Here is a 23,294-nt window from a genome sequence, read left to right as displayed (position 1 = left end):
CCCTCTCCATTTATATTTATATTTATATTGCTTGTACATATATACATTAAATGCAAGTGGAAGTGAATTATATGTCCAAGCTAAGAGGAACTTACAAAGACTGCAGACTGTGTTCACTGCCTCTTTAAGGCAAACAGTGACATCTCCTTGTCTCCTTAAGGATTTTGAAAATTTTTATAATTAGGTGTATGATAATCTAATCTAATCTATGAGATCTATTTAAATGTAGGGGTTGACTCTGCATCGATGTGAATGTACCATGGACTGTTAATAGCAACCCTGGCTGTTGTGGTGTGCGTGTATAGATTGTGAACAGTTGTTGTTTTTTAATTGTTATAACATGTAACATTTTGTCAGGCAATGGTATGATTATCCTTTGCCGTGTTTAGTGATAAAGAGACTGGTGTTGTATATTCTGAGCAGGTTCACTAATATTAGCCAGGAAACACAACGACATTCAGAAAAGTCCAACACAACTGCTTAAGGCTCCAGTGTGCAACGTCTGTCGCTAAAACAATTTTAGCGACAGTTATTAAGATGTAACTGTAGAGTTGGAGGGAGTTTGAACTGCACCATTTTTGGTTTTTATGTAGAACTGTTTGCAGGTACTAAGGCTTGTGTGTGTGTAAGTTTAGAGCGGTTTAAAAGCAGCTCTTCAGCACCTTACATGTATGTAAGGTGGTTTGTTCCTGCTCAGGCTTTGACGGAGGTGACATTCACCGCGTGGTGAGTTGATGTACCATCAATATAAATTGAAATCCTACACTGTGTCACTTTAAACTGAACAATTCCAATTTGATTGTGGTTTGAACCGATGATCCGACCGAATGATCCTGTAGCGCGAGGGTCTGACATTTGAACGTCATCGGAAGCATCAAAAATCTTCCCGGTTTCAAATCACAAGTATTAAACAGGTTTGATATTTACGACTGAACAACATCCGGCAATAACCATTGAGAGTGAGCGGACCAGGATGTTGCATACTTTTGTTTAAAATAAACCAAAAACGTGGCGGCCCACAGTGCCACGAGGATGAACGTGAAGACCGTCTCCTAAGCTCGGCGGACGGTAGAGAAGGAGGACAAACTTGTTGATTTATGGCAAGACGTATCGCAACTGAACGGCGTACTAACTGACGACGGTTTACATTCTCAAGTCACGTTAAGTTACGTGAGTTAACCTCAAATGCCTGGATGGAATCTCCTCCCTGAAATCGTTTTGATTGAACGCAGAGTGTGTGGTCCCGCGTGTTGACTGGATCGTCTAGTCTGCTTTCTCGGGACTAAAACATTGAACATCGGTTACAAAGGTTGTTGTGTCTGTGGTCGCCCACGTTTATAAATGATTTGTCTGATTTGAAAATCCTCTAGTGTGGCACAGGCTTTAGAAACAGAAGGCCAACCTCACTGAAATGAGAGCGTGTGTTGTTGCCGTTTAATAATACACACTGACATGGTTAGGAAAAGTCACCAGCAGCCAGACGCTGTGGTCATTTTAAACCTACATTAGGTCATTAGATCAGCTATGAATAGCACTGACCTTGAAAGACACAAGGACAGGCCCCCCAAAAAAAACAAGAGCTGCACCTTTAAAATGGTGGATGCTCATGAAGCACTTAATTCCTCCCAGGACGTGCAAGTACATCAGCGCCAGAAATAAACCCATCACTGAACCTGCCAGGCGATTCAGGGATCTACCAAATCCTGCTGGTTTACACAAAGCATTGTCATCGTGTGTAAGGACAGGTGGAGAGTTTAAAGCCGCACAGACTGCAAGAAAAATAACACCCATCAATCTCCGGTTCAAGTGGAAATTCAACGGGAACAGGAATTATTGTAATTATTATTACATGAATGACTCTGTAAACCTTCCACCTCTCCTTTACCAGTGTGATTTCAAAGGTGGCACATGTGTCATTTGTAACATCAGGTCATGATTAACACGTTCATCTGTGAGACATTAGGACCACTGCTGCGATGACGGACAGCTCTACCACTCTGCAGACGCCAAAGCTTTTACATTGTGCGCCACCCACTTGCATTTGAACGGAAATCTTCCACTTTACTTTCAGCACAGACAAAGCTCAAGCTGTTAGAGGTTCTTTCAGTGACAATCGGAGAGAAATAATAATTAAAAAAAAACAAAAAAAAAAACACCCAAAACAAACATGTTTGTCCTCCAAAGATGAGCCAAATATGACACAGCAGTGAGGAGAGACCAGGCTGTGAGCGGTGAGTCATCTCAGCGACGGCCTCATTGTTAATAGCAAACATATCAACCTGCCTCACGACACGTTGAAAACATTGCACATGGAGCCTCTAAACAAGTTGGTATTTAAAACTGTACAAATAAAAAGAATCTTAAACACTACTATTCGCACCAAACAGTCCGTAAGCATATTGCTTCATCTTTACATTCACAATTTCACATGTAATTAATAAATAAAGGATTTAAATAAAATGTGACCACCGAAAACCCTTCCATTATTTGTTCATGTTTGCACATTCAGTGTTCAAAATATATTATCAACGCACTATTAAAACCTCTGGTTATAAAATACATTATTCACAGTCAAGTCAGTTTTTAAATTACATACATGAAGCGGTAAGATCAGGTATTAAAGTCGTCATATAGTATAATATGGGAGGGGTGTTGATAAAATGTCAGAAATTCATCCTTCAGCTTTAATCATAACACATTCACTCAGTCTTACTGAGTCTGAATTATGTATTTAAACGCAAGTGAATAAAACTAATCAGTTTAAAGGAGTTGTCTTTATATTTGTGTATATCCTGTACAGTAAATTTACTATATCTATAAAAAGAAATCTCTTTAACTCTTAATATATATATTATTTAGATAGAATATGTGTTTGTAACTCATAAATTTGACCCTGTTTCAAATATGCACTGTTGATAAACCTCATTAGTGCAAATTTCACCTTCCTTCTCTCTCAGCGTTTGTATTTGAACATAAGTCTCACACTGTCCCAAAGTAAAACTGGTTATATACTTTATATTTAGGCTAATCTACAAAATAAATGCCACAATTAGCAAGTCTTTTTTTATACATATATATATATGTATATATATACATATATATGTATATATATACATATATATATATATATAAGAAGGCAAAGGCAGCAGCTAAATTCAAAATTCACAGGCAAAAAACAACAAGGAAAAAGCTGTAACTGTTGAAGCAGTTTCTACAAAACAAAACCTTTCAGCGACACAATCAGCTTCAGGCAATGAAAGCTTTTCCCAAACATTACAACAGCACAAGGTTCTTCACATGTCAACCTGAGGACGACGATGACGGTGAAGATGACGATGACGATGAAGATGAAGGGGGAGGTCTATGCGTCTCACCTCCGTCCATTTCCGTAAACCTTACAAATGACGTTGATGATGTCACATCCTTCTCTTTCTCCTTCCTGCTTCCTGTGCAGACGGACCTCTGGGTGGGTTTGAACTGCCACGTCACTTTCTTCGTCGTGGACGACTGCTCTATTGTTGTTGAGGGATTCACTGGCGGAGTGACAGGCTGAGTTGCCATGGGGATGCCTGGAGTCCCTTGCATGCAGGTGGTTACCCCGGTAACTGTTCTTGCTTTGCCATTGTTGTTTCTGTCCTGCTCTGTGAAGAGCTCAGTCAGCACTTCAGGCTCAGTCGCTTCTCCGAACAAGTCCCAGTCGGGTTCATTCGGCAGCCGCTTGGGTCGTGACACTCCGGCAGATTTGTTTCCAGCAGCGCAGTTTCTGGAGGAGCGACTGGGATCTGAGTCAGACAGGTCAGAGTCCCAGTCACTGTCTCCTGCCACTGAATCACAACCCAGCACCGATACATCAACAGGGCCAGAACCTGAACTTTCTGAGTCCGAATCCCTGGAAAAAAAACATGCCAGACAGAATCAGTCAAATGAATTGAAGTAAGTAAGGGAAAAATCACTCGCATGTATTTATTTAAAACAATCCTACGGCATCTGCATCATCCTGTGCACTGACATGGCTGCACAAGCAAGCTATTATCTTCACCGTGTGTGTGTGTGTGGCCCAAATCTTTATGGACCGGCTCTGCTTGTATGTATATCTTTATGAGGACCAATAGACATGTATCACAGGAAGTGAGGACATTTTAGAAAGGTCCTCACATTGTGCAACAAAAAAAAAGGGCAGGTTTTAGGCTTAGAATGAGGTTTATGTATCATTGATTCTGGCCTTAGCTTCTTGGTTGTATACCCATGGGTAAATGTGATTGGGTTTTTTAATGTAAAGCACTTGGTGTTGCATTTACTTAAAGTGCTACATAACATTTAATATATAATACAAAAAAAAAAGGGATTGAATGATTGACTGTTTGACGTTAAGGCATAATCGCATGAATTTTGGCATGACTGTCCTCACTAAGAATAACGTACAAGAATGTGTATGTATGTGTGTTTTCTTGTATGGTATCTTTAAAAAGACTTTCTGAGTTTGGTTTTAGGATTAAGGTTAGAATTGGGATTAAGTCATTAAGTTTTGAGGTTAGAGTGAGTCTCCAGGAAATGAATGTAAGTCAATGCGATGTCCTCTGAAGTCATGGAAACCAGACTGTATATGTGTACTTATATTTGATCCCTCTTTAGGACCTTTTCTGGCATAAACACTGACCTCGTCAGGACCAGTAGTCCTTATGGAGACCAGAACCTGGTCCTAATGACTAAAAATTAATAAATGGAATACTATCTATAATAACAAAACTGCATCACAAACAATACAACGCACTAGAGATATTGTAAACAAACATGAATGTACATACCTGCCACTGTAAGCTGTGGATCCTGGAGGCCCCAGCAGGAGACAGGCTGGAGCAGCCAGATAGACAAAGCTGTCCGTGCACAGAAAATCACCTTCCTCTGGCTTTTGTGGGCCAAGGTGAGTCAGCTTGGCAGCCTGTTCAGGATTTGACCAGTCTAAGTGTGTTGTCATGCTGCCGAAATGTGGCATCATATTGTCAAGTCTTGTTTGTATCAAATCTTGTTTTGTATCAAGGGTGGTAACTTCTGTCAAGGCGGTGACTTCACCTTGGGAGGCGCGTCTTGCAGAAACAGCGAGGTAAACAAAGCTGTCCGATTGGACAAAGGGATCTATGTCACCACAGTCCAGTCCAGAGCTTCTGATTGGTTTCTGATTAGGATCTAAAAAGTGTCGGACTGCTTGTTTGGAGGGAGACAGAGCAAGAGGGGACTCAATCCCCCTTAGGGTCACTTTTTTCCTGGGTGGTATTTCTTTACTTTGTCTCTCACTTTCTCTCATGCTCTGTTCATCGCCCTCTCCACACTGTGTTGGCTCTGTTTTACTAAATCCCGAGTCGTCATGTGACGTCTCGAGGAGTGACGGGTAGCACCACTGTAGCTCTGCACTCTCCTCCCTTCCCCATTCCTTTAAGCCTCCATCTTCTGCGTCTTTCTCCAGTGACGTGCTGCTGCCTAAGTCCGAGCCACTGACTGGCTGGTCGCTGTCGGAGCCTCCGTCCTCCTGACTCTGATTGGATAAGGAGAGAAAGACACCACTGGAGTCGGACTCCAGTGTTATATTGGAGTCTGGAGAGCTGTCCTCCTTAGTCGAGCTAGAAAAAAGACAAGGCAGTCACATGACAGTTACATTCCCAAATGTGTCTAATTCATTTTCTGTGACTTTGACATCTAATGCTATATCTACCATTAGTTACCACATCCTGCCATCAACTTTTTCATAACCTACTGAATTTGATCAACGCAATCAGTTTGTGTCTGTGACTCAGCACAACAATCAACAGCACTTTTTTTAGAGCTCGAATTTGAATGCTTCCATTGACATCTTGGTGACAGAAACACCATTATAAAAGTATGTGCTAGCTCTCTAACTTTCCAGGAAAACATTAATCACAAAGTATTTTTGTACTAAGACAAATTCAAAACCAAAAAGTCCTTTATTTTCTTAGTTTTATCACACATCTTCAAGATGTGGAAACAAACAGACAAACACAACAATGAGGTTGAGTTTCAAAGCAAAGTACTTGCTTCTCAACTACTACTACAAACAATCTGCTGCGCAACAACAAAATACAGTATAATTCACATTTATAGCATAGGTTTTAAGAGACACTAATAAAATATGTAATGAGTATTTCTTCCACATTCAGTCTTGTTCATACAATATTTTGAGCCTTATATTTTTGTAAGGTTATTACAGTTGACTTGGAGAAATCCTCAGTAACTGGTTAAATGTGTCATGTTTCATTTCAATGTATTGACGCGGGCAACCACAAAATAATAAAAAAAAAAAACAAAGAAAAATTGTCAAAAATGGGCCATGGGCCATGTATAATGCCTTGGCTTGAATTGATTTTGGTCATAATTTTAGTATAATTTGGGCAGAGAGTCAGCCTTCATATACTCATGGTCTTACCTTGTGCCAGCAGTGGACGTCCCAGTGCCTTGGCTTGTCCAGTCAACAGGTCTGTCTGTGTCTGAGGCTGGTGAAGCCATAGAAGTGAGCTCCAGAGTGACCTGAGATCGACTCCCCACTCCTGAAAAATTAAACAAAAGACTCAGGAAATATCATCAATTCATTTCAACTATTTATTCCGAACTTATTTAGTCAAACTTGCGACCATGATGTCTTTCGCACACAGGGTATACAGGGTCTTAACCACTGAGCCACTCCACCCACTAGGTTTTGTATTTCCTCGCATAGGTTATATTGCAGTACTGTCCTAATATTAATGAGGACAAAATAGTAACTATGGTTACGATTATTAAATCTTACACTTGCTGACCCTATACTTTTGCTGGCAGTAATTATTTTGTTCTCTGTATTAATGAAACAATTTACTGTCAACATCCTAGCCAAGAATTCACGCACAACAAAACAATTAAGAGCATCTGCTGAAAACAGGAAGCTATTCAGTGTGTTTCAAATGGTTACATAATGTAACAAACATAATTAGAGTCAATTAATCCATTTTTCTGAACAATGTTACGTCATTCAAATAGGCAACAAACAACTTATGTGTGTCCCTAGTGATTCCAGGTTGTATTAATGTTTGGTCATTGCCCTGGTTTGGGCTAAAATGTAATAAAATAAAAAGATAATTAACATTTATGCATGTTTCCAAGCAAAGATAAGCAATACAAAATCTGGGCCACTACAGAGGAATGACAAGAGTTGTTGCAGTTTCCTCATACTCATACTCATACTCATACACAATTTTTCCAATGGGGCAAAATTCAGAAAACTATCCGACATTTTAGTCATGTAATTTCTAAATGTCTTCCTATATTTGACTCTCTTTCCATTGCAAAAATGTACATTTTATTCATATGCAAACCTTTCCAACTCTTTTGAGGGTAAAGAATTTAATTTAAATTTTCAGGGTTTTTTTTCTTTTTAGAGCAAATCAGCACCCATTTGAAGATAACAGAGAAGAGGAAGTAAATATGTTCTAGAGGTAAACTGAAGGTTTTACAAAATTGTAAAATGCTCAAAACAACAAAAAACTATTGTAACAATATGCACTGCACAGTAATAATGATTATAATGCGATTATTGCTTTGCATGAACAAATAAACACAATGAGGATTGATGTATTAAATGTGAATTATTTGTGTTTAGTGTAAACGTAGGATAAACGGAGGCTTTTCAATTAGAAAAAAAATTGTATATTATTGTTATTATTGTATTAGATTCTTTAAAAAAAACCAAAAACCTACCTGTCAATAATGCAACCTTCTCTCTCTGAGGCCCAGGGTGTGTTTGATACATGTCAGCTCGCTGCCTCTGTGGCTCCAGCAGTGTGTTGTTTAAATCACGTTTGTCTCTCTGGGGCTGAGATAGGTCTAAGTGCTCCAGGTCAGAGTCCAGCTCCCTTGCTCTCCTTTCTAATTCTGTAAGGCTGAGCTCTGAGGCAGCTGAGGAGGGCGGGTGTGATCCTCCAAAGCCAACTGGTGGCCGAAGAAGAGGCCAACGCTGCAGAGAGCCAGAGAAGGAATCTGTATCACCTTCTCCTCCTTTGCCCCCTTTCTCCCAGCCATCATCCCACAATGTGTTAACCATGTCAAGGACAGCATCCCAACTCTCTGGGCCCCGTTGATCTCCTAGTGTCTCTCCTCCCTCCACTTCACTTTCTTCCTTTTGTAATTTAACCACCTCCAGCTCTTGTCCATGTCGCTCTTTTATCCCATCTTTTATACCCACCAACTTGTCAGACATTGTTTCAGCATCATTCTCCACTTTTGTAGATTTGTTTGCATTAGCTTGGACTTCATGTTCATCCAGTCTCATTTCTTGCTTGGTTTCCTCTACAAGTCCCTCAAAGACAGTAACATTCTCTTTCTCCTCACCCACTTTGGTCCTTTTGTCTCTCTCGTCTCTCCCCTCCTCTTCCGTAGCAGTCCTCTCCTCCCTTTTCATCTTCTTACTTATCTCTGCATCTTTCTCCTTGCTTCCCAATGTCCTGTGCTCATCCAACTCTCTGCAGACCCTCCAGTGCTCTAAGTTCTGCTCCTTCAAGGAGGCCCTGCCCACCAAACTGGCCACCTGTGCTGATTCTAAATTGGACGGTTCTTTAAGTGAGCATCGCCCCACAAAATTTATTATGCTTGTTGGAAGGTTCTCTGAACGCAGTTGCAGAAGGGCTTGTGGTCTTCTTTTCTCTAAAGCTGAGAGGACAGAAGGGAGTGGGGGGAGAATAGGGAGGTTGTGGAGTGCCCCACCTTGCCTTACAGTCCTCTTTCTAACAATGATACGGCGAGGCCAAGTGGATTCGATGCCGTCAGAGGGGGCTGGTGACTCAAGGTCTCCAAGCCCTCTGCTTATGTGTGGGCTGACCATGCCTGGTCGCAGCCCTGTGGCTGTGCCAGGTCGTGTCCTGGAACTAGACTTGGAAGATTTGGACTTCTGCGACCTGGAGCCTTTCTTTTTATGGCTAGTTTCACTTTTATCAATGTCCAAGGGCTTTTTATCAGACTGATAGGTTGGGGCAGTTTCATTCTTATGTCCAGTAACAGCTTTATCTGTAGTCTCAGTGCTGTCCAGAACTTCACTGACAATTGCAGACTCAACATTATTGGACCCGATCTCATCTAAAACCACTGCCTCTTGCACTGTGTCAGGCTCAGCTGTCATCTTAACTTCTTTGTTAAGTTTGGCATCTACTCTGTACTCAGCTGAATAAACTTCATTGTTAACTTTAGGACCAATTCCAGCTTCTTTTACAATCACATTCTCCACCTGTTTTGAACTAACTTTAGCCTGATTGCCTGCCTGAAACTCTGGCTTTATTTCTTGATCAGATTCAGCTCCAATCTCAGGTTCATTTCTTGGCCCATCCCTGTTCTCGGTATCACTTAGAATTGAAGGTGTAGCCTCAGCACTATATTCTGATTTTGCCAAAACCCTTCCATTTTTTTCTCCAGTTGTTGCTCCCCTGTGTCCCTCCTTTACAGATAGACCCATATTTTCTATTGCTACCCCAGATTGCACTTTTCCTTCAAAATCCCGTCCTCCTGGTCTTGTTTTCACCTGGGGACCCATTCTTATTTCAGAACCATTTTTAATGCTAGCCCTTGATCCTTTATCATATTTGTCCCTGCTTTCACACCTGTGATGATGGATCCCAGCATCAACCTCACTTACTAACCTTGGCCCACATCCAGATTTGCTGTCAACTAACACCAAACCAATACTCCCATTATCAAACTTGGAAACCATCCCACCACCTACATTTTCAAGGCCAACCTTTGACCCAGCTCTATTCCTACCCACAACACTGGTGCCCATTCTAGGTGCAGCACTGGGGGATGGTGAAGGTGAGGGCTGGGGAAGCAACAGTGGTGTTGTGTCTAAACCCTGTTCATGATCTAAAAACACAGAATCCCTCTCTGAATTCAGAGGAACTGGCCGACCATACCCAAATGTCCCAAAAAATGATGTTTCCCTCCTTTCTCTTTCTCTTGCTCTCTCCCTCTCCAGTCTCCCCCTCTCCCTCTCTCTTTCCCACTCTCGCTGGGCCCACCCTCGCTCCATCTCCCTTTCCCTCTCCCTCTCCCATTCCCTTTCTCGCTCACTGCGGTTCCACCCTCCTCCACGATCCCTCAGGTCCTGCTCAAGGTCATGAGCAGACAGCTGAACAAGTGGAGAGCGATAGGGTGAACGTCTAAGCTCTTGGGGTGGTGACAGCCGTAGACTCTGTGTTTGGGAGTAGTGCCTTGGTTGAACGACATGGGGAGGGGAACAGCGCAAACTCTGAGATTGACTGGGACGAGGTTTGGCAGGTGAGAAAAAAACTGGAGTATGGTAGCCTGAAGAAAGTGGAGAGCCAGAGAAGGGGGAAATAAGGGGAGAGGTAAGAGAGGAGGACTGACCTCCTTGAGGAGGATAATGCCCAGGATTTAAATATCCCCCACCTCTGTCCATCATTTCATTTGTTCTAAGCTCCACACACTCTAGGTGTTGTGGAGGTGTCAAGACTTTCCAGGAATGTCGTCCATCTCTGCTCTTTGTGCTGTCTCCATGGTGATGGTGATGGTGATGGTGATGTTTCTTAGACGAGGAGGAAACTCCTGGTGCTGAGAATGAGGATACGGAGGGAGAAACTGATCGGGTAAAATGTTCTGGGGAGTGGCAGCCACCACCATTGACATCCTGACCCCCAAGCTTCAAAGAATCATAAATGGCTCTTTCATCCAATCGCCGAACAAATGAGGGATTTGGAGTTAAAGAGCGGGGCTGTGGGTCAAACATATCGGCTGGGGATCTGCAAACCCTGAGGGAGCCACTTGCAGAGTAGCTAAAATTTCCCTCAAGCCCTCCCTCTCGCCGTATGGACCCTCCAGGGTGGTGGTGATGGCTGTCAATCTGTTGATTGATACACATGGTGTCATAGATGGAACGCTGGGGTATGTAGCCATCTCCATATCCCCCTTCCACTCCCCCATCTCGCCCTCCCACTCTCCCATCTCCAGCTCCATGTTTCTCCAGGCAGCAGGAGCTCTTCCTGAAACACCCAGGACGGCTAAGAGGCTTGCCCATGCTTGGATGGATAGCTGATGGTGGGAGGGGTCGGTGGGAGGCACGTGTGAAGTTTGAAGTGTGAATTGTGAAGTTGTTGATTTCACAAAATCTGAAAAGAATTGCTTGAAACTGGCCTTTCAGAATGTGCAAGACACATGGCAGCTGGCTTTCCGAGGGCCATGAAAAACTGAAAGAACTGAAGCAACGTTACATTCACTTTAATATACTGAACCATATATCTTCTGTTATGATGAGATGTCAGGACAATCTTGTGTTGAAAAGAAAATTCTTCTTTTCAAAGTCTCCATGCACTGTAAACACCTACATCTACATTATCCTTGGAGATGTATTTCTACTTAAAGAAACATTCCACACTGATTTTAGAGAAACATAAGAAAAGATCAGACGAATATGTCCAGTTTTTATGTCCACAGTGTTACTGATCTTGGCTCATCTTCAGTCCCACAATTTTCCAGCATGACTGCTTTGCAGTTGTTTATTGACTACCTTTTCAGAGCCATTTAAGTGTTCAGGCAGCGTATTAGTCAATCAGACACAGAGGAACAGTGGGTGGAGAACTGAATCCAATTAAATCTTCTTGGCTCAATCTGACAGTATTTGTTGATCTCCATAATTTTTCCTGTGGAAAAGAAACCAATAGATAGAAAGAAAGAAAGAAAGAAGGAAAATAGATTTGTCATATCAGTGAGTGGTTGTTAGCATAGTCAATGTTGAGATGGTATTGAACACTTTTTAAAGTCCACTAATCTTAAACATGTTTTGCTGATGTCTCCAGGAACCACTTGTGAAACCAGTTGTACATACATACATACATAAATACAGTCTGTCAAAGCTATTGTGGTTCATCTTATGAAATGAAGATGCAATGTTAAACTGTTGAAATGCCTCTAATTTCAAACCAGCAGTATCCACTGAATACTTTACTTTACAATGAAAGTAAAAGTAGCCATAAACCTGTCTGAAAGCAATAACTCAAACTCAAACCATTGACTTCCACCCATCAGTGACTTGCAGCCCTGTCTGCGAGAATCACATGAAAAGCAAATTGCTTTTAAGTGTTTCCTGAGACTGTTGCCCAAAAGGTACAATATTTTATTTACTGGTAGTTAGTTTATTGATCATTTACTCCAAGGACTGGTTAAACAGTGAGCTCCACACTGCAGCCCTGGCCAAATGTATTTATAAACCATGAATCTTACACTATATAATTAACCAACAGTCCTCAGAACTGCATCAGAGGCTAGACCAGAAAAAGATATAAACAAAATGTACAACTCTACAGTGGAAAAACGGTACACTGTATATGCTATGTCTTTCTTGGAAGGCCAGACTAACACTTAAATATTGTAGCTCTAATTGCATAACTCTATCAATATATCTTACAGGCATTACTGTACTTATTAAACTATTTTTTTAGAAGGACGTTAGTTAATAGGACATGCCAACACTCAGCAAAATGTTGATGCCTTACATGGCTAAACCTGTTGGTTAGTTTCATAGATGTTATTGGAGAACTGAAAAAACAAACTTCATAGACAGGTCAACAAATCATAAACTCTTCAAACAGTTTCAGTGAAGTTAACATGACCACTTTTAGTTTTCAGCATTAAAGCTCAATGCAAACGTGGTGCTAAAAATAAACCAATATTCCCTCAAAGCCGCCTCCATCAATAAGAGAAATCTGATGCTGAATTATCCAACATGTCAAAAACATAGGGGCGAAAATGTTGGTTTGCTAGAGACGTTCCTAAACCGAGGGTACTGAAGGGTATAGCAACTTGCTTAACTCCGGCTTTCTGCAGCAAAACATGACTTAATATGCTGATTAACTCTAAATGTGACATAAAGTCAAAAATAACAAGAGCGATCTGGCAAACTCAACGGAACAGTGACTCATTTCCCCACAGAACAACTAATGAATTAAGTCAAACGAAATCTTTTCAAAACTACATTCAGGGAACGTCATTTGCCACATGAAAAAGACAGAAAAGAAAACAATGGCATCTGTCAGTTTCCCACAAAATTATCAACACTTATATTCTTCACCCAATGTTATATAAAGGAGTCAGAACTATCTTGTTTGTATTAGTGATGCCTTTCCCACAAATTAGTTATCCTCCATCAAATGAGTCTATTGATAGCTGAGAACCATCCCGAGCCTCTATCTCTTCCTCTATCTTTTCAGCGTGCCAGCATTCTAGAGCAGCCTTCCTCCAAATATACACACACATGCACATACACACACACCCTCTCTTTCATCACTGCTGCTGCCACCTGCTCTATTTTACCCTGATCCATAGAAAAGCCAGAACCTTATCAACATGCTCGCAGTCATTAAAAGGCTTCATCAGCTAATCCAGTCCATCCAACTCAGCTCCATCGTGGTCAGGTGTTGTCATCCTGTCTCAAACCTGCATCCTCATTTGTTTTTTCTCACCGGTATCCCTGCCACTGTCGTTCCTCTCTGTCTTCCTTGCTTTATCTCTGCTGCTTTTCTATTTTTCTGTCACTTGTCTCCCTCCCTCCCTCCCTCTCGTTCTCTCTCTCCCTCTCTCTCTCCTGTGAATCATGCCTTCTGTCAGAGGAAGGCTTTTTTTGACAAGCGCTCTCTGCCAACCAACACACCAACGCAAACCCTCCTCCTCCTCTCCTTTTCGCTCTCTCCCTCGCCTCGCTTTTCTTCTCATCAACATAGCCTCTCGCTCTTTCGTTCTCTTCCTCTCTCTCTCTCTCTCTCTTTCTTTCTCTCCCTTTCTCCCCTTCTATTACACTCCACACAGCTTTAGGGATTTAAGAGCTTTGGAGCAGCAAAGAGACCAACTTCTCCTCTCCATCTGCCTCTCTTTTCTTTCTCCATTAGCACATCTCTCATTCTTATCTGTCACTTATCATCTCTCTGTGTTGCATTTTTTTTTTAATCTTTCGCTCCACCTTCTCTCAATCTCTTCTAGATTTAGTTTGACCTGAGTGGGTTGCCCTTGGAGATCATCACAAGCAGACTATTTAGAAATATGGTACCATAGGAGATGTAGTATAAAGAGCTATCTATCTACCTATCTATCTACCTATCTATCTATCTATCAATGCATCCATCCATCCATCTTTCAGGCTCCCACACACAAAACACTATCTCTCTGTTCCTCTCCTTCTCTCTTTTAGCCCTCTCAGTTTGCCCTCTACCTCCCACTCTTCACCTCAGCGTTAATGCAACGCGCATCATGTGGAGGCGGCAGGGAGAGTGAGAGAGAGACGGAGAGGCAACAATGGATATTCACTGTATCCTATACAGTGCAGTATAACATCGTCATCATCAGCACCATCATTTGACCATGTACTGCTATAAGGAGGAAAAACAGAAACAGGGTCTATTATTATCGTTAGTAAACCAATGACCAGTAGCAACGTATTGTACACGTGTTTTCGCCTTCTTCGTGAATGATTTAACAGTGGACATGCATGTTAGAAAATATGAAATTAAAAAACAGCAGCAAGCATGAAGCCCGTTATACTGTATTTATATATTATATTATATTTTTTCTCTTTATATATGATTTGAGGACAGCAACATCACATTTGAGTTTTAAAAAATGTCAGACACATTTTTCCTTTTTCATAACAACTAAAACAAACATAGTTCTAAGACAAGGATCCTTTTAGTTTGATTATTAAACACTTTTGTTTCGACTAACATTGATTTGTTTCCATTGGTTCCATTGGTGAACACCTATATTTGTGTTTCATTTAAGAAGGTAAGCCACAGATCAGCGCTGAAAGAGCTGGATGTTAGCCGAGTGCTGTATCATTGGAGAGTTGACTGGAAGGGAAAATGTGGTAGGGCTAGGTTTAGCCTTGACAAGATGTTCAACTGAAGTGGATTCAAGACGTTAGCAGAGCTTCACAAGGAGTGGACTAAGGCTGCAGTCAGTGCATCAACAGTCACCATGCACACACAGATGTCTTTAGGAAACTGGCTACAACTGTACATTCCTGGTATCAAGCTAAGGAGCAAAATAACTAGCCAATTGCTTTATCGTCCAAAGTCTTCCTTAAAAAAGAAAGTTCAGCATTTCTTCTGGAAATCAAAGTTTCAGAGTCTGGAGGAAAAGTAGTGAGTGGCTTCAAGTCCAGTGTGAAGTTTTCACAGTTGGTGATGATTTGGTGTGCCATGTCATCTGCTGGTGTAGCTCCACTGTGTTTTCTCAAGTCAACACAGCCATCTATAAGGAGAATTTAGATTTGATTTGATGCGATGGTAGCTCAGTGGTTGAAGGTTGTGGGTTTGATTCCTGGCTCCGCTAGTCTATACGTCCAAGTGTTAAGACACTTTACCCTACGATGCTCCTGATAGCTGCATTGGCAGCGCGTGAACGGGTATGAAAGATGAGTGATAGAAAATGCGCTGCACATACATGCGCTGTATGTGAGTGAAAGGGTGTGAATGGGTGAATGGCAAAAATGTCAAGCAGTTTTGAGTGCTCATCAAGACTAGAAAAGGGCTATATAAATACAAACGATTTAAATGAGTGCATACCACCTGCCCTACTTCTAATGCTGTGTTCCCATCATGGTACAGTTCAGTTTGGTACAGCACAGTATGGTTTGGAATGGTAAAGTCATGGGTCAGGTTTGCATTTCAACAGAGAACAGTACCTTTACTTGGTAGGTGGGGTGTAGGCTGTGCCTAATAGCCGTGCCAGCAAGATACGTACCACGACGTCGTATTAGTGCGACAACAACAAATGTCGACATCGAATGCGACACAACAGACAACAATGGAGGACATCCAAGGCTGATTATTTTGGTACTATTCCTAATGAAAACGCAAAAAAATATGTAATGTACCATACCAAACCAAACCGTACCACTCAGTGGAAATATGGCTTAACTGGTTTGCTGACCATGATATTACTTACTCTTGACTGGTCAGACAACTTGCTTGAATTAAAGTGCCATAGAGGTTTTTTGTCTTTGGGGTATTGTCAAGAGAAAGATGAGAAACACATGACCCAACAATACAGGCTGAACACCACCATCAAGGCAACCTGGTCTTCAGTGCCACAGGCAGATGGATGGCCTACATACTAAAACACATCACATCGTTGTGAAATCTAAACAAGATGGCGGCATATACAGATGCAGTGACTCACAGCTCTTCACTCGTGGTGCTGTATCTGTGCTTTCTGTTCTATCAATACAGTAATTGATGCTGAAGAAGCTCTGGTCAAGTAATGTACTGAGTGAGTGTACAGATGAACATACTTTCAGAGAATGGGCATTTCTGCATTGAAAATCACTTCAAATTCATCTTAGGAAATATTATAATACTTTGAGGAACATATTTAAATTTTTTGAACTGTAGGCCATATTAAAAAAAAATATTTTGATACAGTATAGTTCATGTGCAATGACTAGCATAATGTGACATTTAACATTTTCTTCCATTTTATTAAATCACTGGTGTGAAATACAGCATTTAACCATTTCTTGCTCGTAAGCCAACATTTAGTTATATAATTGCTTCACTAAAGACTGCATATTTAACGTTCCATAAAATGAGGCACTTGCATAAAAACACAAGACTGTTCACCACAGTCTTGCTAAAACTGGGCCAGTCATCTTCATGTTTTGTGTGACTGACAAGCAGAGAATAAAACTGACTCTCCCTCCCTCCTTGTTTCCAACGCAAGTGTGTGTGTGTGTGTGTGTGTGAGAGACAGACAGGAGACAGAGAGGCAAGCAGAGATGAGGAGAAAAATCTCAGTCAACAGTAAAACTGTAAGCTGTCTTAAAAAGTGGAGAATAATTCCGCCTATATATCTGTGGCTGTGTTTGGTTTTCAGTCTGTTCAGTCTGGTGTGTCCACACAAGACAGATGAACATGTTGGCTTTGATAAGACCAGCAGCTGTGACAGCAGGGAGCCTCGCAGTAATTAAGTCTAAACTGTCATGGTACTGTATATGAACGGTAAAGATTTGACCTTAATCTAAGGTCGTGAGCTCTGGGTTGTGTTCCAGTATAAAAGCATTGGACATGAAGTTAACTACAGGTTAGTTAGTTAAAAGCAATTTACAATATAAAGCAGTCAATATATAGACCATAAAAACAGTCAATATATAGACCATAAAAACAATACATCATTTAAACACATAAACAGAATTTTGAAAATGTAATTTAGAGTAATGAATACCTGGATACAGCAAGTGAATAAACAGTACAGACTTTAATCAGGCACATTAAAGGGCAATATCCATTCCAATTTGAATTTCAATTTACTAACTGCTTTTCCTTTCACCATTAGCTTTTCAATTTGCTGTCTAAGCTTCTCCGCCTTCCCATTAGCTTTTTGTGCTGGTAAAATTACTTAAAATGATGGAAATTAGCCAATTTGGATAAAATTCCCTAATAGAGTATGAGGCAGTTTTGACTACAAATGTGGCTTCTTCTTATTATTTTTCATTCTATCAGTACCAGGCCCAAAGTATCTTAGGGAGACAGCCCAGTTGCCAGGATCACATGTAAACTACTACTACAGATACATGTGAGCTCACATTTCTGAAGCAAAATCACATTCAATTTTCACATTTCTACAGACATACACATCAATGTGATATTGCCCTAAATTCTTATAATGGTTTTAGAGGAAATTGGGACATGAGTAAAGCTAAAAACACACCAGGATGACACCAAGAACTTTGATGTTGACCTGGTCTTAGTCTATAATCTGCTGCTTAGTATTAGTACAAGCCACCACAGTCCTTTTCACCACTGTGTGAGAATTGTGCCTCAAACATTGAAGAACTAAGAACTTAATTTATGAAGGTTGCCATGAATATGACTGAAAAATGATTGGAGGCCAAGGTGAAGTAGGGCTAAAAGAACAAGCTAAATGACCAAGCTAATAGAGATTAGATTATAGATTAGCGTCAGGGAAAAGAAAATTGGCATTTTAAATATCTTTATATGTATTCTGAATTAAATTTGTTATTTTTCAATAAATATCTGCAATCAAAACTATTAATTTGTACAATTATTTATTAATTACTGTATGTGACACCTATAGCATGCTAATAAGATGAACGGTTAACACCATGGTTAACCGATGCAGTGGTATGTGAGCCTCCTGTGGCAGTACTTGGAGGAAAATCAGAAATAATTTTCTACTGTATATACCAGGGTATGTGATTGGAGTGGAGCTGAGGAATTTTGATCAGAGTGCATAGAAAAAGTTATTAGTCACCTTATCTCTCACTCTATCCTAATCTAATTTCACCATACCAGTGTGTGAAGTATATGTGAGGAAGAGGATGATGATGAGAGAGCAAATTATCTTATTGGGAATAAATCTGACTACTGTGAAAAGTCTGTATTTGACTTTGCTCGGCCTATTTCTTACACCATTGTATTTTAACATTGGTGATAATAGTGTTACTATGAGAGTCAATATTTTCTCAGGTGCTACTTGGTATAAAACACTTGAGAACCACTGGATTAACATGATAAACGTTAGCTAAACATTAGCTAAACAGCAATTTAAGATTGTTATTGTGAGCAGGTCAGCATGAGGATATGAGAGCCTCTTTCACACTGAAATGAGTGGGTATACCAAGAATTTGTGAGTCCCTGGCTGACACTATTTCCGCAGTCAGTGTTTGGTTTCCCTTGTGGTATGTTTTTTATTTTTCATCCCTGCATCACCCGTGTGTAGTGATTGCTAATATTTTGTATAATTCACTTGGGTCACTCTTTTAATCAACCATCGTCCGAAGTTGTGAAACTATTTCACTGCAAACATTCATGCCAAAAGGCATAAATGACACCAGGGTGTGCAGGAATTTGCACTGCTGCTGAAAATGAAGAAGATGAAGAAGAAATTGAGGTGTTCACCAGAGTCTGACATTCCCACCAATGCTGATATAAAGCCGATAAATGCCTTTGGGCATTGCAGTCATTTGACCCAAGAATGAATGCTAATTAAATGCATTCTCACCAGTCAAAAACCCATTTAAATACAGCTTTTGTGACTCAGAGAGCTTCACACAAAAAGTAAAACTGTGACTCAAATCAATGACTTTCTTGCTGTGGGCAGTAATTTTATATCTAGATTGATTCCGTGTCTCTGAACAGTTTCTCAAGTGTACTCCACTGCAGTCTTATGTTAGTTGGGGATGTGTCTGGGTTATTATGGAAGTGTTACACATTCGATTCACTGTATCAAGTGTTGGATTTTTTTGAAAGATGCCTGCTAGCAGTAATTACAGCACACTGCACTTATGTGTAAAACCTGAGCACCTGTAAAATTGTTACTCTTAAATGTTAATGGTGAAGGATGAGAGGAAAGAAGCGCAGCTTTTTTCTCCATTCTTTTGTTTGAGACTATTTTTCTATTTGTGCCTCAAATGACTTGTAGCCCCTGAGGCCTGTTTGTGAAAGTCAAACAGATAGCAGAAGAGCATAAATGAGTGGCTTAATGAGTCACAGAGAAACAAACCTCAGGCATTAAGTACGACTGCTCACACCTGACATTAAAATGTGTCCTGGATACATTTGATGAAACCACATGGGATCAGATCTGGCTTCCCTCACAATTTATTAAAATACACTCTGATGTTATGTCTGCTGTGAGAACAAAATTATGTTTTTGACAAGTTTGACTGTACAGAGAGAAAAAAGTCAGGAGGAGCTAAATGAGTCATGACCCTACTCATGCTACTGTAACATGAAATATGCCAATAAATATATAAAAAAAAAAAGAACCTGCAGCGAGCAGCATTAGCTGTGGAGGCGGTCGCTAATGTGTCCTGAGGACATATTGCGTTCAAACATGTTCAGGAATGTGATTTGACTCAAACGTTTTTTCACACATTCACCAAACCTCATTTACAGGAGGAAATGTTCTGCAGATTGTGCAGCCAGGTCTTGGTAAATAAATGGATCACCTTAGCAACCGTGTGCTCAGTGCTTTTTTCAGCTAAAACAGAAAAGAGCGTCTGCTCGTACAGCAGATAAAAGACAAAAGTACTGGTAAGAAATCAATTTGAAAGCACCACAGTAGGTCTCTGGTGTAGCATATGGTGGCCTGAAACTGACACAAATACCACAAATCATATTCTCACAGTTGCCAGGCAGAGAAACAACCAAACATGTAATTAATTATTTAACAATATACATGCAGTATACTACAGTTAACAACGGCTCTTTAAGGAACCATAAGACATTTTTTATTCAAGATTTCTGAATCTCTTTGTTATTTTGCGTTGATTGGTAGATTACAATATGCTCATGTCCCAAGAGTTGGAGGTACATTAATCAATTTCTTTATATGGTCAATAACAACTGTCACACTTTATGTTTAATGTGTACAGGTTTACTCAAAAGCTGATTCTCATGTGGGAGAATGTCTGGGTCAGATTCGATCACACCACCAGGAGAATCTCAGGAGGATTCATTGCGAGGAGTGATCTGAGCCTGCAGAAGACAGGACACTCGCTGTGAATTATATAGACTTCCTCCTGCTGTGCTCAGCTCACTCAAACATTATCCAGAGCTCTGACTAGGAAGCGAGAAGGAGAAGCTCTGGAGATTATCTGGAGAAACTTATGTGGACATTTGTGCTCTGACATCTGACTACAGACTGTTTGGTACAGTACAGTACCTTTTTGCTTTTTTTGCATTTCCTAGAAATGTACCAAAATAACTGACCCGAACCATTCCATTCTTTGACACTCTTCCCTTGGGGTACCAGAGTGAAATAGTACAGTACGGTCCAGGTGGATCTAGACTGGCTCTACCCACAACAGTCAGCTGATTAGACAAATGTCAGTGCCTTACCACCGGTGTCTCTTCAACGCTCACAATCTGTTCTTATACAAAGCTTGATGTCTTGTTGAGACAAAGAGTCACAAACTGAGCAGGGGAAAAAAAAGACTTACTGGATGTCCTCCAGTGTTGTCTGTTGTGTCACATTTGTTACACCAGTACGTTATCACGTACATACCTCACAGACATGGTGATCGGGCAAAGCCCACAGCCCACACCTCACCTCACCTACCAAGAAACGGTACTGTTCTCAATCTAAACACAAGCCTGGCCCTGGGTTTCCAAACCATACCATACCGTACCAGACTGAACTGTACCATGATATAAACATGGCATTGGACTTGAGAATTGGGAACATGTTTATTTAAAAGTAATCTGTTTGCTGCCTGTCCAGCACCATAGAGGATATAAAGATGGTGAAACTAGTGGAGCTTTAGCAGGATTATTGTGGAGTCCATAAATTAGTTAAAAGGAGATTGAATCTTGAACAGGAACATAAAACACTCTCCAAACTCTTTTATAAAAATGCCAGGTGTCCCTGTGGCCACAAGATGTGAAAATAGCCACAATTTACCAAAATGTTCACCTTATTTGTAAGAAGATAAACACTTACTGAAGCAAGGCTAGGCCCTTCATCTCAGTTCTCCTTGTTGCTCCATGTTGACCAGACCGCATCATTTCTGCTGGTCATCATCTGCAGACATGCTGCCGATTTCCTCTTCCATCACATCAGAAAAGTTCTACTCTAATACACTGGGGAGGTCATTGAACTTCAGATGGTGAACTGTGGATATAAAGAAAGGTATGAACATGGTCAGCAACAACACTAGAATAATGGCATTTCAAACACAATGTATTGGTATTTGAGCTGAAAGTGCTTCACTGACACATGGAGCCAGTCATGTGATTCACTGATTCATGCAGTCAGCCTGCTGCAACCGTCCAATGCTGGTGAATCTGTTTCCACTGCAGCCTCAGATTTCTGTTCTCATCTGACAAGACTGGAATCTGATGTGATCTTCTGCTGTCTCTATCTTTTTCTCTTTCCACTCTTTGTAAATTTGATGTTTTGTGATAGAAAATTTCAAACACTTTTCGAAAAAAGATTTGATGAGCCCATTTGTGCTTAGTGATGTTATTTTGATGATGCAGTCAGCGATTAAACATGGTCACATCTCATTGTGTGTCACAGTGTGTAGTCCTGTATTCTGGGCACTGCTCTCATCTCAGTACATGATGCTCCGTACCACAGCTCCCTCCAGTGGGGTTTTATTTTTAGTGCTGTTGACAACCTCAAACACAGTCGTCACGCTCTGCTGGTCTAGTCAAACACGTAGGACAGCCAAGGTTTGTACAGGAAGTGGCTGCACAGTCACCTCACTTGACTGCATGGGTGTACATGTGTGTCTCTGATCACACACTTTTATTGTGTGTGTTTTTTTTTGTATTTATTATTATCTTCTATTGTCTATCTTCATGTTTTGGCTAAATTTTAAGATTTGGATTTTACTACTTCTCCATGTGACTCTGTTTTGAGGGGTGCTATATAAATAAAAAAAAATGTTGTCATTATTATTAATTGTTTTTTATTATTACAAATAATCCATGTGCAATACATGTCTGCTGCTAGGTAAATCATTGTGTCCTTACAATATAATTACAGTTTAATAATGCGGAGAAATTGGATGCTTTACATTACATTAAAATAATTCTGAAGGAGCAAATGTAAAGCACCCAATTTCTCTGCAGGGATTAATAAATGATTCAGATTCAGATTCTGATATCTGCTGGAAAGACTCTACATTTGGCCTAATCTCTGTCTGTGGGCAAGACATTTTCTGGGGGAAAAAGGTTAAATCATTAGATTTTGGTTGTGATAATGATTCTTTTTCTGCTTTCTATAATTGTTGGGTGTCGTTTTAATAATTGTAACAAATAAATGACGGTGGAAAACTGCTGAAATTGGAGTCAAAATATTCCTGACATTATTTTCTGCAAAAGTAGCAAAAGCAAAAGAAAAAAGTATTCCATCTGACAATGGAGAAAAGGGACTATGACAGAGAGAAGGAAGAAAAGTGGGGACAATGGGTGGGGAAGACAAAAAAACAGAAGTAGTCAGGAAGTGGATAGAGAGAGGCTAGCAGGAAACATGAAGCCGTGAAGCTGTGCATTCCACAGTTTGAATGCTGTGGAATGGCTGAGCATCTGGAAAGCTTTAAAGTAGCGGGGGATGACACAGAGGAGGAGGCTAAATGAGCATTTGCTAAAAATTAGACCATTTCAGCGGTGTGACATCTCCATGACAGACAAATGAGATTAAATGGTGTGGGCAAACTTGTGTGAAAACGCAGGGAAAATGAAGCAAATAAGGCTGAACTTCTCCTTTAGCTATAGTTGATGCTATGATTAAGAAAA

General features: G+C 40.6%; 1 protein-coding gene across 1 annotated transcript; it reads right to left on the bottom strand.

Moving 5' to 3' along the window:
* On the bottom strand, nt 1–10,002 carry LOC122783396. The gene is made up of 4 exons (XM_044048165.1): nt 7,741–10,002; nt 6,437–6,557; nt 4,806–5,615; nt 1–3,889 (listed from the first exon to the last, which is right to left on the bottom strand). Exons 1-4 carry the CDS (start codon nt 9,806–9,808, stop codon nt 3,301–3,303), a joined length of 3,588 nt encoding a protein of 1,195 aa, XP_043904100.1. The 5' UTR covers nt 9,809–10,002; the 3' UTR covers nt 1–3,300.
* Nucleotides 10,003–23,294: the final 13,292 nt, after the last annotated feature.

The sequence above is a fragment of the Solea senegalensis genome, linkage group LG16 (assembly GCF_019176455.1).
Source record: "Solea senegalensis isolate Sse05_10M linkage group LG16, IFAPA_SoseM_1, whole genome shotgun sequence".
Classification (NCBI taxonomy): domain Eukaryota; kingdom Metazoa; phylum Chordata; class Actinopteri; order Pleuronectiformes; family Soleidae; genus Solea; species Solea senegalensis.
Note: the sequence above shows the minus strand (reverse complement) of the source record. Positions and strands in the feature narration are given on the sequence as shown.